The sequence below is a fragment of the Labrus bergylta genome, chromosome 10 (genome assembly GCF_963930695.1).
Source record: "Labrus bergylta chromosome 10, fLabBer1.1, whole genome shotgun sequence".
NCBI classification, from domain to species: Eukaryota; Metazoa; Chordata; class Actinopteri; order Labriformes; family Labridae; genus Labrus; species Labrus bergylta.
This window is the reverse complement of record NC_089204.1, coordinates 13,720,816-13,736,416: the sequence shown is the minus strand read 5'-3', so window position 1 is coordinate 13,736,416 and position 15,601 is coordinate 13,720,816. Positions and strand designations below refer to the sequence as shown.

The 15,601-nt window shown below is 41.9% G+C and overlaps 1 protein-coding gene across 1 annotated transcript in view; it reads right to left on the bottom strand.

Annotated features, from left to right (window-relative positions):
* Positions 1–987: 987 nt before the first annotated feature.
* Positions 988–15,601, bottom strand: part of LOC109992877 (uncharacterized) — a 59,984-nt gene continuing 45,370 nt past the window's right edge. Inside the window, exons 3-5 of the mRNA XM_020645648.2 lie at positions 15,250–15,386; positions 11,500–11,624; positions 988–8,714 (exon numbers count right to left, since the gene is read on the bottom strand). Of these exons, the coding sequence (XP_020501304.2) occupies positions 4,294–8,714; positions 11,500–11,624; positions 15,250–15,386 (4,683 nt within the window). The 3' untranslated portion in view covers positions 988–4,293. The remainder of the gene's footprint in view (positions 8,715–11,499; positions 11,625–15,249; positions 15,387–15,601) is intronic.

Sequence of the window (15,601 nt, the reverse complement as noted above, 5' to 3'; positions counted from 1 at the left end):
TTTAAAGTTATTTTTGTTGGAAAATATCATAAATCTTTCAGCAGAGTTTGTTTCCCGTTAAGCCCCGTAGAGAGTGACAGCAGCCATAATGGCTCATTAATGGACGAGCTTTGTGTCTTTGCTGCTGATGAGGTACACAGCAAACCACCGCTGAGGTTTTCTCAACATGTTTCTGAGTAGTTTCTGCGGTTGAAGAGCAGGGAGCAAACCATAATGCGCAGCCGCTGGTGCACAGACGAGTCTATTAACTCATTCACCGTAAAGTGCCGGCCTGAGTCGAAGCATCCGTCAACCTTTCTGCAAAAGCGTGCGGAGGAAAAGACTCACGTAGACGATAAGAAGCTGTGTTCAGGGCCAAAAGTCACATTCCCACGTTTGAAACTAATCTCACACAGTCAAGTTTTAATGTCAGAAGGTTTCTCGTTGGTTTTTAAAGGTCACCGAAGCAAATTACTGAGAACCATTGATTCGGTTATAAAGTGAACTTGGCTTGTCACACTCGCTGCATTTGATGCTTTTATGCCCCTAAGACACACACTTTAAATGCACGCACACACTCAGACACACACTCAGACAGATGGAAATATTGTACGTACATATAAAGCACACACACACAGCCCCAGGTGCCGAACATGTTGAGTTTTGACGCTATTTTAGTCATTGAACATGATGGTCCCAGCTGTCTGAGGGGCTTCGGGAGGCACACAGACACACACACACACATACACAAACACACACGCAAGGTCTCAGTCCCAAAGCATCTGATCATCACAGGGAACGTGTGTGAGTTCACTGTTTTCTATTTTTACCTTTTTTTTTTTCTGTTTAAAAAGTGAGTCAATATTCTCTGAATTTACTTATTCAGTCTTTCTGCATTTTCATGGATCTACTTTTTATCTGTTTATCAAGGACATGTTTGAAGGGGAGTCATTTTCAGGTGATGCTTTCTCTTTAGATGAAACACAATGACAACATAACACAGGGATGTTTAGTCTAATGATTTATTTTCATTTTCAGAGTGATTTACTTTTCTCCATGGATTTCATTGATCTATTGTATTGGTAGGGATAACATCTGCGGTTATGAGTCTGCTCGAATTAGATTACACTAAAATAATTAGCTAATTATTTGTTCACCAGATCCTTAAGACATTTCTTTGACAAAACTGCTTCCTGAAGTAACTCAAACATGGTGTTTTATACCATTAATTGATCACAAGGACTTTTAAAGAACACACCGTATGTACAACAGCTTTACAAGAGGACAAACAAAGTAGAGTTCATTTACTCGCTAAAATAGCATCAGAGTACATGATACAAAAACTTTGCCTCATTCAATTGAGACTGCTCTACAAAAATACATCTAATAACGGCTTCTGTTCTTCTCTAATTTAAACAGTTTGATCACAATAATAAATAAAACCTATGTCTTAGAGAACATATGGTAACAAACCCCTCGAGGTACAGGGAGAGATTGAGCGCACAGTCATGCTGGCTAAATAAGATTCTTGTGATTTCTTGCACTCAGAGCCATAAGTAGGAGAATCATTTGTAGGTTTTATGTTGCTAACTCTGTTCAGGATCACCTTAAGAAGCATTTCAGCCTGGGGCCCACAGTGTAACCATGTCGTCATGACAAACAGAGCGGCCAGAGCCGCAGCAGAAAAACTGTAATGTTGAAACACTGTGTGTTCGAGCCTATGGCATCAATAAAAACCAAAATAATTTACAGTGCTCGTCTGAAATCCAAGTGAGAATAAGGATGTGGATCCACCCACTATATCAGCATCTTGAAGACCGTTTTTCATGCATATATTTTTTTATGTTTTGGTTTGTTTTTCATCGCCTTCTGCACCAGGATAATCTATAGCCACTGAGATGGATCAGCGCTGCCTGCTATGCCCCAAAGCCATCGCAGCCAGATGTTCAACTTCAGAAGCGGGAGAGAAAACAGAGGAGAAAAACAAATGAGCGGGTAAGTGTGGGAGTCACTCTGCTCTTCCCTCGTTGTTTCTCCTGCCAGTCACACCACTAAAAGCTCGCCGAACACTACAAGATTCCGAGGTACTGTCACGTTTTATAAAAACTCAAGTATTTCTGTTGCATTTACTATACTTACTATACTTTTCTGCTGCATTTCCCAAAAAGGTAGCATTAAAACCCAACTGAGGACAATTTTGAACTGAACAGAAAGTTTGATCCACACTTTATCCTATGTACTTTTGTCCTAACCCTGAGCTTTAAAGATGAAGTCCAACCAGTAAAAATGCTTAGATATAAAGGAACTACTAAGAATGAGCCATTTTATATTCAAACATGCGATGTCTGCTGCTTCAGATTTGAATAAACTCTCTGTATTTGACCGTTTACAGCCCTATTGAAGCAGTGTGTTCCACATGGCATGCTGAATCACTCGCCGGTTGGGCTTTGGCCTTAGTTTCCATGGATGAGTCACTGAATGTAAAGTTATCCTCATTGGGGTATTTTTAGTACAGTGGAGTGAGATTGGCAGAAAATCAACAGCCTGATATGTCAAGAGTAAAGGTTAGACGCTGCCGTCAGTCCCTCAAAAGAGCAAAAGATTTATTTCTAAACTTAAAATGTTGCCCTGTCGTGCAACAGTCACACCAGAGGAAGAGGCTGAGCTACAGTTCATACACTAATGACAGCATCAGAAGGTGTGTTTGCTGAGATAAGACGATCTTTCTTCCACTTAAACTTACTGATGGGGCAGGTGACATAATAGAAAGATGAAGAGGGTCTTTGTAGAATGGCGATGTGGTCTATGGATGCTTCAAGTGGGCTCTAGCGTCTAGGGCTAAAAGGCAAGCTAATGTGTAGAAGTGCCTTAATTATACATTCATAGTAGGGTTAAGCAGAGCACACTCCGCTGGTTGATGAAATAATGATAGTTCTTGATTCTTCTAAAGCCAATGAGGAAGTGCAAAAAACTGCAGTTCAAGTGTCCACTTGAAGTCCCAAACACACCCCATATTAAAATGTCTATTTTGACAGCAGAAATAAAAATGTTTACAGCCGGGTACAAAAAAAACATTTTGGTCTGAATAGCCAATGTCTTTATTGGCACACACGTAAGAGTTATTCATAATAAGTGGCGTGTCTGATTGACTGTTGGGCTTGTTGTAGCTGTTTGTCAGGAGGCTTCAGAAATCAATAGACGACTTCACTGAGAATAGGTCCATGTTTTATACAGCCTATTGAGGCGATGCAGGATACTTGTGAATATGATTAAATTTGCCATTTTCGGCACATTAAATATGTCTTTGTTCATTGAAGTGAAGTCAGTCAATTTTTGTGTGCGGGAGGCATGACCGTTACAGGTCTGTAGTTCTCTAGCACAGAAAAAGATGCATTCTCACTCACAACTTTCCAAACTTGTTCTTCATTAATGCTTCATTATGAAGTTAGCAATAGTACAATGAATGCAGTTGAATGATACAGTTTAACTGTTGGTGACCTTCCAAATGCGAGTCAGTTTTACCTCGTCATGGCAACACTCATAAACATGAGGTTATCTTTGGGAAACGGTGGCATTGATTTATTTATTGATGGACATTTTAATTCTAACTCATACGTAATGGTCTTATCTCACACTGCTTTTAAAACGTCATTTGTTGACTACTGTCTGTTTTATAGCAAATATCATGGGTGAAAGAAGTTACAGAAAAGCAGGTCGTCAGCTCTTGGTAACTTTCTGCTGAGAGCAACATGTCGCTGTTGAAAGTCATTCACAGGAAATGAAGGAAATCACAAAACTGAAGTAGGAGCCTCTTAAGAGAAAAAGTGGAAATTTAACCAAGATAGAAAAACTGAATATCTTATCATAGAATGAAGATTCCTGAGGGTGTACAATGATTGATTTGTCCTTTAAAGTTACAGACCACGGATTAAATTTCCAAAAAGGTTTAAATCGAGCATGGCGCTTGTTGAAAATGCAAAGCAGAAGCAGCGACTGATTTGTTCCGAATGAAACGAGCCCAGCTGTGTGTCCCCACCCTGATTTCTCTGGCTGCACACCTGAGGCTCATTTGAGCAGGATTGCAACTGATGAAGATAATTAGCCATCGTTTTTCCTGATGTGTGAATCAGTGCTTGGAGAGGTTTGACAGGTGATGAAGTTACCAGGGGTTAGGCCTTGAGAAAAACATGGCGTTATTTTTACTCAGGTCTAAGGAAATTATTTTCCCTTGCATTTCAGACGAGCAGATGTGCAGAAAAAAAAACTGCTGTCACCAGATGACTATGAACTCCTTTCTTTGCTTATTTTATTTCTTTAAAACAACATCTGTAAGGGCATGACTGCAGGATGGGGCGGGGGATACAAAGATGGGTGGTGACTTTGCAAGGGGTGAAACGCTGTTGCAAGTGGATACGGATGAGGGGCGTCCAAGAGAGGCATAGGGGATGAGGCGTAGAAAGAAGGAGGAAGAGGTGGCGGAGGCGCAGGGTTTGGATTAAGAGCTAAAGGCGAGAGATGCGGCGAGAAAGAAGGGAGAAAATGGGGGTAGGATGGGACAGTTGGGTGCGAAGAAGGAGGGAGGAGGGAGAGGTGATGCTGGATGATCGTTTGATGGAGGGAGAACGAGGAGGAGGAGGAAGAGGAGGAGAGGGCAGGCTGGAGGAGGAGAGGACTATAGAACGGGATGCAGTGTGGAGGGAGGGTGTGAGGAAAGCGGGGCCTCTTTTCTGCATGAAGATGCTCAAAACCCATCTCCTTCCTTCTCTCCCTATTTTCCTTTTCCTTTCTCCTCACCCACTCTTTCTCCCACTCTTCTTGCTTCTCCTTCACCCTTTTTATCTCCATCTGTTTCAGTTCCTCCTCCTTTTTCACCCTTTCAAGATCTCTTACTTCCTCTTTCTGCTCCTTAAGTATGCTCATAGGTGCCGGAGTGTTACTCGCACTTCTTGCGATACTCACACCAACACCATTCAACCCACAACGGTTACAATCAACAACATGATTATTGTGGAAATGATTACACTGACCATTGTCAATAGCATCACAGTGATTTCCGTTGCTTTGATCAATACTCCTTTTGTGATCAGTTTCTGAATCAGAGAGGTTGTGACTCTGCAGTTTGGCTTTATCCACTTCAATGGAGCCATTTTTGGAATTTGTTTCGTCTGAATGATTACTGGCATTAGAGTCAATGGACATGGTTTTGAATTGACAATGGTCAGTATGTGTATCATCAGTGCTACAGGTAAACAGGTCTTTTGGTAGTAAATCCACAGGTGCGTTCATAATGAATTCGTCTCTTTTTTTGGCTGAGTGCAGTTTGTTCAGAAGAGGGGTTGGATGATCCTTGGAATTAGTCTCTGTACCATTACAGGGGGAATCGTGCGGGTCGTTTTTGTTGCAAGTATTGTCACAAGTAGCTCTAAACATGCCACAGTCACCGAGGTTTTTATCCCTGTCATGGTTTTCATCACACTGCTTGCTGTCATTCGGCATGTTACAAGGGGTACAATCGCTGACATGTTTCTCATCGCAGCACTTCCTCTTTGCCTCGCCTCCAGGGGAGACCGGGCTTAATTGTCTGTGTTTATCAGCATTGCAGTTGCCATCTTCACTGTCATCACAGCAGCAGTTAGTACTCTGTACGTCAGTGGAGTCACAACTAAATGTTCCCTCTCCATTATTTGTTTTGTGACACCCGAAGTGTTTTGTCGTGTACAGGAAGTGGCAGTCAGTGTTTTTGTCAGTACTGTTGCCCTCTTGACTGCACACAGTTGCACAGCCACTGACACAGTTGTCCAAAAGTATTCCTGCTTGCCTACAAGAAGCCTGATCGATACCAGACACAGAAGTCAAAGAATCACAAGCTATTCCCTGTCTCTCGGCACAAGTCCTCAACATACATGTGAGTCCACTTGGTTGTCTCCTTCCCCTTTTTTGTTTCTTCGCCGGTGCTTCCCCAGCCTCCGGTACTTCTATCTTCCTTTTAGCTGTTACCGTCCTCTTCGACATTGCTTCCTTTGAATTGGGATCACCTGGGAGCGACATGTCTGCAGAGGCAGGTTCAATTCTCAGTTGTGTTTCTGTCTGTCGTGCAGAGCAGCTTGGGGCTGGGCCTAACACTGGATTGCTGTGTCCTGCAGGCAGTGTTTGCCTTTGACTACATGCAGTTTCTCTAAAGGGAGCAGGGACAAGGCTAATCGCTGTATCGCATGCTGGTTCCTTGTGAGGTGTATCAACAAGACAAATTTCAGGCTTGCATGCTGCTTCACGACAGGAAAAAGAAACACGGCTAATCACTAGGTTACACACGTTCTCTTTTGAATCCAGAACAGTTCTTATCTCTGTCTTCTCTGGATTCCTTTGCTCCTCATCTCTCTGCGATTCATCCTTCCCCACGTCTCTTTTTCTGTTCATCTCCCCCGTCTCTCTGTCATTCTGAACAGGGTCGGGTGTAATTGCAGGACAGCGTGGCATCTCTAAAACAGATCCAGGGATGGGGCTAATCACTGAGTTACATGCTGCCCCCCTGCTGAGGAGCTTTCTGAGCCCCTGGTCCCACCCCAAGGTTGATTGCTGGGATTGATGCTCGCTGGTCTCCCTTTTCACCTGTAGACACAGCTGGTTACACCGATTACACCGATTCACAGGAAGATTACTTAATAGCTCTCCTCTCTCTTCGTCATTTCTGCCTGCCCTCTCGTGCTCTGTCTGATCTCCTCTTATCCTTCTCTCATCTGCCCTCATCTTCTTTTCTCTCCCTCCTACCAGCCGATGCACTGCAAGATTACTTAATAGCCCCTTTTCTCTTCTCTCATCTTTTTCTGTGCCCTCTCTTTTCAACCTCTCTTCTGCTCTCCCCTCAAACATTTGATTCTCAGAAAGACTAGTTATTGTCCTTTTCACTCTCTCTGAGTCCTTTCTATCTTTCCCTTCTCCTCTTTTCCTTCTCCCCCTTTTTCTTATTCCTCTCCTTGCCCCTCCCCTTCTTCTCCTCCTCCTCTTCCTCACTGTTTTTTGAAGGCCTAGTGTTGGTGCGAGCTGGCATTCTGAGGAAATGGGAACAAGTTTTAAAGCATTTTCATCACGGTAGTTGATGTTTTCTGGAACTGTGCCGACACTGTTATAACCAGCAACAAGTTCCACAGGATTTCCTGCCTGTCTTCCTTCATCCTCATCTTCCCTTTCATCTATCTTCCCTTCTCTTACTCCCTCCATTACTTCCTGACTTTGTTGGTTGCTGGCTTGTTTGATCCCAGGTGGCTTTGTTCTCTCCATCCTTTCCTCCAGCACTTCTTTCTTTTCCTCACCCCCTTCCTTGGTCCTGTTAAGTGCTCTAAAGTCATACAATAGAGGGTTGATGCTGTAGGAGATGGAGGGCGAAGTCTTGGTGTAACTGACCATCTCTGACGGCCAGAGAAGAACCCTGGTACCATCTCGGCTTAGCACAGGACAAAATGGCTCTTTGGGACGACTTGGAGTCAAAGAAATTGAATCTTTGTCCCAGTTTGATGTAGAGGAATTGGTATCTTTGGGCTGTGTTTGGATTGAAGACTCTTTGGTCTCATTCAAAAGAGAAATGGATTTTTGAGGCTGATTAGTTGAAGGGCAAAGCAAATCCCTCAGTCCATGGGTGGGGTTCATCTCAGTCCCATTCTTCACATCGTGATCCATTTTTGTCTTAATGCCTCTGGATACCGAATTTTCAGTCACAACTGTGCTCACAATATCAGAAACCTGTCCTGATATCCCACTGTTTAAATAAAGATGAGATCCAGTCCTACTTTCAAGGCCGACTTGGTCTCCAGTCCCATTGTCATTACATAAGGAGAACTGGGCTCTGTTCCCACTCATAACAGAGTCTCCAACTCTGATCACACTGGAATTACATAAAGAAACCGGGGCTCTAGTCCGAGAGACTGCTTCAGTTCCACTCTCAGTAGATATACTGGCTCCAGTCTCAGAGTGTTGGACCGCCATTTTACTGTCCACACTGCAATGGTTTCCAGTGTCCCACTGATTCACACCTAAATTGGCAACATTTGCAGGTACTGGAGATTTGAGCCGCTGATGATCAACTTTCTTCTCCAAATCTTTGGCTTGTTCTTGTGCCTTAAACCCCCCCTGCTTCCCCGACAGGTCAGAGCTTCGCCCAGCTTGGATGAAGACGGCAGCTGATTGATGGAGCAGGACGCAGCTCCTTTTGGGCAGTGAGAAGGATACAGGACGGACTCTGCTAAGGACGGACTTGATGCCTCCTTCTGGTCCACACACTGCTTTGCTACTTGTAACATTAATATCGGTAGTGTTTGTAATGGCAGCTGTGGTGGTTTGGACTTTGTTGCTGAAGTTGGTGACATTGGCTGTGTTAAAAATGGAGCCATTAATGGCAGCCTCAGTGGCAGTTGAACGGATGTTATTGGGAGTAATGGGGTTGCTTAAATAAGTATGAGCCCAAGGGATCTTGTTAAACTGGTGGCTTTTGTTAGAAGTGTAGAAGTTTGTTGTCTTATCAGTGTTCATGATGTTGTCACTGTTGCTATTGGAAGTAATAGCTGCTGCTGTCAGGTCTTTGTAGTCCATTTGGGTCTTTTTGAGGATGCAAGACTCGGCAGCAGTGGTAGCAGTGTTGTTGGCATCCATTTGGCCATACCCCCATTGTGTGTTGCTCAGGAGTCTGGTTTCCAGTGCAGGGTCCAAGGGAAGGAAAGGCTGGATCAGTTGAGTTTGAGAGTCTAAAGGAGGAGGAGAGAGCAATGAAAGGATTACACCAGATGACACTGGTTACATTTACATGCAAAACTTAACAGGATTATGTGCCTAACCTGACTCTAAAGCAAGGAGTATGAAAGCATACATGTCAAAGAATAGCTCTCATCTTCCAGACTCTCCATACAGGAAGCTGCTTATGCATTTATTCAGCTTGCTCGCTCTTTACCATTAATCTTTTGTGCTTTTAACGTATCTGAATATGATTTATGGGTGTAGGATGCACTTGAGTAAAACATAAGCACTGAGATGATTGTGTGGTACACTTACAAAGAAAGACACTTAAATTAAGGAATTTATTTTTATAACATGAAACATCAATATTTCTATATCCATCTTAAGCTAAATGTGCTGCCAGACATTCGTCTGTCTATACATCAGCAACGCAGATGATTCAGACAATTATTCCTTGAGTAAAAAATTTAAGATGACTCATAACTTTAAAAAGTTTTCATTATGTGCCTTCTTCTGTCACACCAGCAACTCCCTTTTGGTTAATATGTGAGTTTGAGAGGGACACTTGCAAATGTATTCTTACTCTTCCAGCACTAAATGTGAAAATACATTGAGCACTTGGGGATTGTTGATTTTGAATGCAGCTGACAAACTTTTTCTTTCACTTTAACTTTGAAATGAGAACAGAAAACCTTACTGAATAGTGAGGGATGTATTCTCAGAAAGATAGGGCTGATAGTTGATTGTTTCTTTAAAACCCACATAATTGCTGCTGCCAGATTTCTTGTTCAAAAGGAATCCATCTTGCACCCTAAAATACTCTTGAGATGAACTAGATGGAGCTGTTATCACCTCCTAGATTAGAACGAATTCAGACTAAAAGACAAATATAACTGGAGGAGTTTACTCTTAACTCAAGTGTTTGTAAAAAAGTGAGATTATTATGCTCAAATTTTGCAGCTGAACACCAAAAATAATCGAATGCAGTGTGAAATCCCTTAAATAAACATGTTCTTAATGTTTAGTTCCTGTTGAAACCCCTTTAAATGGAAACTTTTAACAATAAAACAGCTATACACTTCTTGTGAACAATAAAAAATTCAAATTCACACACCCAGCCACAGCAACTTATGCTTGTTGATATATCTTCATGAACATTTTGAGGCCTCATGTTGTGGCACGATTGACCTGCACTGATAAATAAAGAAATGCTCCCAATATAAGGCCGACTGCACTGATATAAAAAGGGGTTGAGAGCAAACTGATTGCATTAGTATAGCTTAATATAGCTATATGAAGCATGTCCATAGTTTGAAAACTAATGTATCCTGTATGTCAGGAATAATGAATGAAATAAATAAATACAAATAGTTCAGTGATATTGTGCATGAACTCTGCGATTTAAAAAAAGCTGTTAGAAGAGGAAGTGGTAAAGCGAGTTTTTGGGCAAATCCTTGTGAAATAGAAAACGTTGGATGCTCTTAATGTACAGCCATGATCTTTTACACATTTGGTCATGTAACAGGGCAATAAATCGACAAGTTCATGAAAAGCAGTGTTGTGACAGATCTTGACAGCGTAGGCGAAAGTTGTCCTGTTTTCCTTAATTTATTCAAATTAAAGGACAACAGGACAGCTCACTGAAAGTGTCAAACATTTGTGAGCTACCCTACTAACCGGCTGCAGTATCAACATGTCTCAACAAATGAGACATGGCTCAAAACACATTGACATGCTGATTTATGTGTTTATTTTAATGAGAAGTTTAGTTTCAATTTGTTTTTGATGCTGTAAAAAAAAGGTATAATGCAATGATTGACAGCTCTATTGACAAATGCTGCTCCTGCGGCTCTGTGTGCACCGGATAAGCAAAAGAGTAACATTGAGAGGGGAACCTGAGAGATCTTTGTTGTTTTATTGGTAAGTTACATGTGTGGTAATGGATGGTGCAGGACTCTCATATTTCCACTCCACCAGCCTCCTTCATTTTTGTACAACAGGAGGAGTTAGAGACGTGTCGTCCATCTTCACATACAGTCAATGGATTAAATGTGTTTCTGTGAAGATAATCATTTGTAACTTTCTCTTCACTGAAGATGCTTGTCAGCTATGTCACATCCTACAGCAGCTATAGTATACAGGCCCTGTAACGTCTCCCCATATGGCTGGTGCAATGCAAGGAAGTGTTCATGTACCGTTAACTCCTTAATCATGCCTCTCTTTTCGTGGAGCACTTAACATAGATCTGGGTTATGCACCTCTGCTCTTTTTATCCTGGAATCTACAGCTCTGTATTACCTCAAAGGTCAGTCCTGTCAAGATTGTTTCCAATTGGGCAACAGCAGGAATATGTGGAAGAAAGTTCACCCAAGTTGAACAGTGCACTGATTTATTACAAATCAACTACATTGCTGCTCTTCTATTGAAATCATTTGGTTTCAGTCTGAATTCTGCCCAGTGTAACCGAGGCCCTAGAGCCAATTTTCATTTAGCATATAATTGCCTTGTACATGTTCGTGTTGTTAAGTTGTTTACCACTTCTTCCCCAAACCATAACCTCTCATCCCCATGGATTTTATCTCATTTAGGCAAATCCTATGCAAAGATTTCAGAGCTGTTCATTTCGTCTCTTAAGTCTGCTGTGTGATGAAAATATTCCAGCATTACTGCAGCAGACCACACTCTGTTTAATCCCTCAATATCAAGAGTGATATCTCCATCAGCAAAACCAAACACACACTCATTAACTATTTAAGCAGCTCACTGCTTGCCTTTTTAGGCTGAAATGATTCTTACTTGTTCCCAGTGTGGAGCCGCTTGTATGGATGTCTGCCCAGTTCTGCATAAAGGCTGGTCTCATCTGGTTTGTTGGTTCGACTGCCACTGTGGTGGACCTGAACATGGGACCAGAACCTGGAGCACTGAGGAGAGGAGGAGAGAAATGGGTGGGGGATGGGAGACCAAATTTAAGTGAGGAAGTAAGTAAGCAAAAAGGGAACAAAGACAGAAAGAGATGAGGTTAGGAGGAAACAACGACACAAGTAACGATGAAAAGGAAAGACCAAAGAGGAAAGGAAACAAGGATGAAATAAAAAAGGAAAGAAGTAAGGGATAAAAGAGATGGGTGTGGTTGGGTGCAGGAGGAAAACATTTTAACAGGTGCAAGGAGTGAAAAGGGAACCAAAAGGAAAGTAATAGAGTGAGGAGAGCCAAAGAAAGGAACCAAAGCAAATAAACAAAGTGAGGGAAGGGAAAAAAGGGGAAAGGGTTTAAGGAGAGGAGAGGAGAGGAGAAGAAGAAGAAAAAAGATAAGAAGACAAGCCGAAATGAGGAAAGAGGAGAAAAGGAAAGTGTGAAAATAAGAGAATGAAAGTGTTAAAGAAAGTAGTAAAGGAGAGGTGAAAATGAGGCAAAAGTGGAAGTAAGAATTAATGGAAAAGAAGAGGGTATATATAGGAAGAAGTATAAAAGTGGGGATAAGGCTCATCGGTTGAAGGAAAGAAGGAGGTAAAGGGTAATGAGTAGAGCAGGAAACGTGTAGACAAGTAATGAGACACATAAGGACAAAAGTAAAGGCAGGTTAGAACATGGAGAGGAGAGAGAAACAATACAAAAAAGGAAGAAAAGGAAAAAAAATGACCAGCAATGGGGAGAGCAGGAGAGGACAAAGGGAGAGAGGAGAATTTTAAGCAAATGGATTCAGAGAAAAAGAAAAGGTGAAAGGAAACATGAGAAAGGGGAGCATAGGAAACAAGGAGACAGGCAGATAGAGGAGAGCAGAGCTGAAATCAATTTGTTCATGCGTTTCTCTCTCTCTCTCTCTCTCTCTCTCTCTCTCTCTCTCTCTCTCTCTCTCTCTCTCTCTCTGTCTCTGTCTCTCTGTCTCTCTTTCTCTTTGTGCCATGAGCCAAACTGCATTGTTACAAATCTGAAAATGGCGATGACAGCCGACACGATACACAAGTCTGTGTGTGTGTGTGTGTGTGTGTGTGTGTGTGTGTGTGTGTGTGTGTGTGCGTGCGTGTGCGTGTGCGTGTGCGTGTGTGTGCGTGTGCGCGTGCGTGAGTGTGTGTGTGTAGCGAGTGGGTTCAGCTGCTCAACGTGATTGGTCAGAAACACTTCATGACCTCACTGATTATCCACATTAAACACAGCAGGAAGCTTTTTATTGTTTGCCACGCTAACGCTCATGGTAACCTAGGTGCTCGTTTTCTTCTGTGTTATTTTCTCTCATGTTCAATTCTGTGAAACAAATATGTCAGTCAGCACATCGAGTGTTTTTTTTTTTAAATATAGGTTGGACCAAAGTGTGCAGGCAGACCTACATTTAGACTCAAAGTTTCATGCACAAATTTAAAAGTCATGGATGTTTGATCACGTCTTCAGGGACTATTTTCTTGGCGGAGACTTGCGCTCTTTTTTTCTTTTTGCGTGGGCGTCTACAGGTTTTGACTTGCAGCTCTGAGCTCAAATCTTGCATTCATGTGGTATCGTATTTTGGGAAAGCAAATTTCGTTTGGTAGGTCGCCAGATGAACTCTCTTCATAGAAATGAATTCCATAAAAAGAAGAACCCAAAATACATCGTCATCATCTTATTCTAGATCTTTGTTTGTTTATTGTTTGTCTAAAAGGTTTGTTTTGCTCTTCTTTCTAATTTATTTTCTATTCTTTTTTACTGTTTTTTTATAGGCAAACACATGAGCACAGAACTGTTTAGAAGCCCAATTTTGACTCCCAGACGACCAGAACATGAACATATAGCGGAAAAAAAAGTGATATAAAATTTCCATCATCTATAAAGTCACTTAAACAAACATATTCAAAATGTTTTCTTGTAGTTATCAGTATGAAATGTGCAATCTGATGTTCAAAACGTAACAGCAATGAGAGAGAAAACTACACAGAAAAAGTGATATTAAACACATCACATTAAACAGAATTCTGTATAGCGGTTTAAAACAATGTTGAAAGTGAATCCTGATCAAATGTGTGTAATAATGATGGCAAACATGGATGTTTACGGTGTATGTGAAAATAAATCAGTTTCACTTTCTCCCACCTCCAGGGTCTTGCTCCTGTAATTATTCTACAGCCTGAAGTTATTTTGTCCCTACACCACTATAAGGTCTACTCTGCATGCCGTAGGGCAGGGATCATCAACTACATTTTTACAGGGGCCAGCTTTTTTCATGAAAGACACTATGGGGGCCGGATTTTTCAAATATGCTTGCACATAGGCCTGACATCTGTCAAGCCTGATGTGAAGAAGTTGGTGCCAGAGGGTTCATGTAAATTCTCCCATTAACTTTTTTTTTAAAGATATTGTTGGGGCGGTTTTGGCCTTTATTGGATACAACCGCTGGAGAGAGACAGGGAGGAGAGAGCGGGAGATGACATGCAGCAAAGGGCCGAGGTCGGATTCGAACCCACGGCCGCTACGTCAAAGACTATAGCCTCTGTACATGGGGTGCACGATGTAACCACTAGGCTATCCCCTTCTCCTATTAACTTTAATGTAAGTATTTCAGCCTTGTGATATCATTTTTATGTTTTTATTTTTGAAAGATTTCTTTTTGGGCTTTTTGTGTCTTTAATGGAGAGACAGGACAGTGGATAGAGCTGGAAATGAGGGAGAGAGAGTAGGGAATGACATGTGGGAAAGGAGCCAGAGGCCGGATTCGAACCTAGGCTGCCCGCTTTGAGGACTACAGCCTCCATACATGGGGCGCGTGCACTAACCACAGCGCCACCAGTGCCCCAATTTTTATGTTTATAATTTATTTATAATTTATTTATATGTTTTCATCAGCCAAGATAATTTATATTCTGGGGGCCGGGTGTGGCCAGCGGACTGCCAGTTGATGGTCACTGCTGAAGAGGGTCAATGAGGATGTAGGGCCCTACAATGTTTACACCTGAACTGATGATACGAACACCGGGGCTTGCTAACTTGATGAGTGTGGTGAGGATGTTTTATCTAAGTTAAAAATAGCTGTGTTTTGTACAAGGCCGGTCGGGTAGAGTGGGTAGTTTCTAGCTGGAAAGTTGGTGTTGGAGCAAAGTGCCTGCAATCCACTGAACCCCAAATTGCTCCCAAGAGGCATAGCAAGCAGCGTATAAATGCAAGTGAATGGGATTAGATAATAGTGATGGGCACTTTACATGTCCTCTGCCATCAGTGTTTGAATGTGGTGAGACATGTAGTGTAAAATAACTTTTCAACATCAAATGATTTGCTACAATACTGAGCCTTTACACTGATAGGTTATTAGTACATTGGTTTTGTATTTTCTGTCCTCTTGTTAATGTAATAATGAGGAACACATAAGATACTTAACACTGGTGCTCTAACCTTTATTTGATATATGTCACTATAGGCTGTTAGGGATCTTGAGTAAACAAAGTGAACACAAGTTTCTGTCCTAGGTTGCATAAATTATCAATAAAAAGGACTCCGAAAGCTTCCACATTATATAACATTGCTGCGTTCCTTTGTAGTTTGTACGGTATATTCAGTTGCAGCGTATAGGTACGGTTCACTCACCACTCTCCTGTCCTCCTCTCCTCATCCTTGTGAAGCCTCCTGAGCGCTCTCTGCTCCCTCTTCTCCTCCCTGCGTCTCCTCTGCCTCCTGCAGGCCAGCGCTCTGTAAAACTCCCGCTGTTTCAGCTCCTTGAGGCGCTGAAGAACAAGCACACGGATTATAGCCGTCAGTGGTATGAAAATTAGAGGTTCGTGGAAAATAGTAGAAGCAGCAGTAGTGGTATTAGTAGATGTATTTTATTTTGACAGAGAGAATAACAAGGTCACAGTGTTAAGACTGTAAAAATGAGTTTGTCTGAATATGTTGATCAGGCAGAATTTAGTATGTATGTATGTATGTGTTAGTGTTGAAA